General features: G+C 53.7%; 1 protein-coding gene across 1 annotated transcript; it reads right to left on the bottom strand.

Moving 5' to 3' along the window:
- Window positions 1–517: 517 nt before the first annotated feature.
- On the bottom strand, window positions 518–2,339 carry LOC120982820 (early growth response protein 4-like). Its single transcript, XM_040413001.1, has 2 exons — window positions 2,234–2,339; window positions 518–1,827 (listed from the first exon to the last, which is right to left on the bottom strand). Exons 1-2 carry the CDS (start codon window positions 2,337–2,339, stop codon window positions 518–520), a joined length of 1,416 nt encoding a protein of 471 aa, XP_040268935.1.
- Window positions 2,340–2,500: the final 161 nt, after the last annotated feature.

Genomic DNA, 2,500 nt, shown 5'->3' on the forward strand with positions numbered 1-2,500 from the left:
GAGCAGCACTCACCCCTGTGCTGAGAGTCCACCCCTAGCAGCAGGGACACTGGGGCCCTCATCATCCGTGGACTTCTCCAGCCTCACACACACACACACACACACACACACACACACACTAAGTGCCTGACAGCAGGAGAAACAGTCCATGTCTACTACACAGTATTTATATACAGGTGAGGTCCCAGCTCATGCAGAGCATTGCACCTGGAACAGTCTGCAGAAAGCTTCACCTCAATATCTACCAGCCACCTCCATCGTCTCAGCTGCAGCAAAGTGGGAGCTGTCCAGAGAGAGGTGCTGAGCTCCTCCTCATCCCATAGCTCCATGTAGTCAGATCCTGCTGGTAGATAGAGAAGACATCACATAGGTAACAGAGGAGGCCATGCAGGGAACAGCTGAGCCACAAGCCACACTAGATCCTCCCAAGAAGTAGTTGAGGGCTAGAGCTGACAACCTGTAGGAGATAACTTGCACCTCCGAGGAGAAAAGTAAACCCAGGACATTCTGTGGTTCCTCACATGGTGCTGAAGGACAATCCCATGGAGTAAAAGCCAAGTCCCTTGAGTTTCTCCTCAGCCCTGGTCTTCTGCTTCAGATGTACCTTCCCATGTCTCTTCTTCTCATCACTCCTGGCAAATCTCCTGCCACACATGTCGCAGGAGAAGGGCTTCTCCCCAGTGTGGGTCCTGATGTGGGTGGTGAGGTGGTCGCTACGGCTAAAGTTCCTCAGACAGATCCTGCACTGGAAGGGTTTGTGGCCAGTGTGGATCCTCAGGTGCCTGTTGAGCTCATCTGACCTGGCAAAGCTCCTGATGCAGCTCTCGACAGGGCAAGCAAAGGCCTTCTCATGGGGTTTTGGACGAAAACATTTCGCTGGAAACTTGTTCCTGCGATATTTCTTTCTGGGTTCTGCAAGGTGGTTCCTGGTATTTGCTGGAATGATGTTGTCAGCTGTTGGGGAGAGACCCAGAAAATCTGTGGAGATGATTGGGGGGGACTGGTGCTGAAGAACTTCCTCTTGGTTCATCAGCCCTGGCACTGAGGTTTGGTGGCCTAGTGGGTACTTGGTATCTGGCAAAAGCTGAGGCTTTAGGTCAATCTGGGTCTCAGTGAAGTCATAAGTGTCAGAGTGAGATGAGTGGTAGTTGTCAGACTGAGAGCTGAAGTCCATGTTGTACAAAATAGATTCCTCTCCAGATAGTGACTGGCAGCAGGAGGACATCATGTTCTCCACTTTAGATTCCAAGGGATGAAAGACAGGAGAGGGGTTGTCAGGGGGCAGAAATCCATCTGTAGGGTAGGAAGGCTGGCCAAAGTCCTGAGATGCCTGTGAGTCCCACTGGGCACCAAAAGAATCCAATGTGGGGGAGATGGGGGACAGGTCCATGTCATGCTTGTTGGGGATTACTTTAGAGTCAAAGAAGCATTGGTTGGAGGAGGAAGAGCCCAGGTTGGGTGAGCTGGGCACCTGGTGAATGTCCTCGGTGCTGCTGAAGGCAGAGTACAGCTGATGACCAGAGAAGCCCTGCTGCACCGAGATGTTCAGGTTGGGCTGACAGTTTGAGTAAAGGTCCATGTGGTTCTGGAAGGACTCCGGGGCTGAGTAGAGGGACCCCTGACAGTTCAGGCGAGGAGGTGCAGCGAAAGGAGACAGACCAAGGATGCCAGACATGATGCTGAAGAAGGCTTCTGGGTCATGGCTGTGTTCTGGGGCTGACTCTATGAAGAAGCTCCCCGAGTAGCTGAGAGGGAGAGGTGGGGAGGGCTGGCTGCTCAAGAAGAAGTACTCGGAGGCTTCCTCGTTGGAAGGACTCTCAAAGACACCTGAGGAGGAGAAGAAAGAGCTGAGGTGAGTTCAGTGCCTGCAGGAGCATTGCTTCACCCATTATAGGAATCCATTAACCATTACATCACCAACCTTCAACCACTGCACCTCTACCCATCAACCATTGCACCCAGATCCTTGGACCATTGCACCCTCAGTTTTCAACTATTGCACCCCTGCCCATCAATCATTATACTCCCAGCCATTAACCATTGCACCTCCATCCCTCAACCATTGCACCCCTGTCCTTCTCATTACCATGATCGCACCCCCACGTCTGGCCACCTCTTGCCTCATCTGAGATCACACATGGAGGCTGCAGCTTCCACCCTCGCTGGACCTCAGTCCTGCTGGCACAGCCCCCCTCCCTGCCCGGAGCCCCCCATATCCACACCGGCCTCTTACCTCCAGCTCCCGGCTGCTGCCCCCCTTCCTCCTTCAGGTCGCAGTCCTCGGGGTACTCGGGGTAGGAGAGATCCATGGCGGAGGAGCTGCCTCGGGTTGTGTCCATGCTCCTGCCTCGCCTCCTCCTTATATATGCAGCAGGGGCAGCCCCTGATCTTCCGCTGCCTGGGATCTCTCCATTTCAGGAGTCTCCAGTGACGCTGCTGTGACGTAAATGCCCATATATGGACACAGGATGTAGGATGGGGACTCCCAAAAAGGAGATCT

This window comes from Bufo bufo (genome assembly GCF_905171765.1).
Source record: "Bufo bufo chromosome 2 unlocalized genomic scaffold, aBufBuf1.1 SUPER_2_unloc_3, whole genome shotgun sequence".
In the NCBI taxonomy this organism is placed as follows: domain Eukaryota; kingdom Metazoa; phylum Chordata; class Amphibia; order Anura; family Bufonidae; genus Bufo; species Bufo bufo.

Bases quoted from the DNA above. Each gene is read 5' to 3' on its own strand.
- LOC120982820 (XM_040413001.1), bottom strand. From the start codon at position 2,339: ATGGACACAACCCGAGGCAGCTCCTCCGCCATGGATCTCTCCTACCCC. The intron at 1,828-2,233 runs GTAAGAGGCCGG...TCTCCTCCTCAG, and splicing joins GCAGCAGCCGGGAGCTGGAG to GTGTCTTTGAGAGTCCTTCC.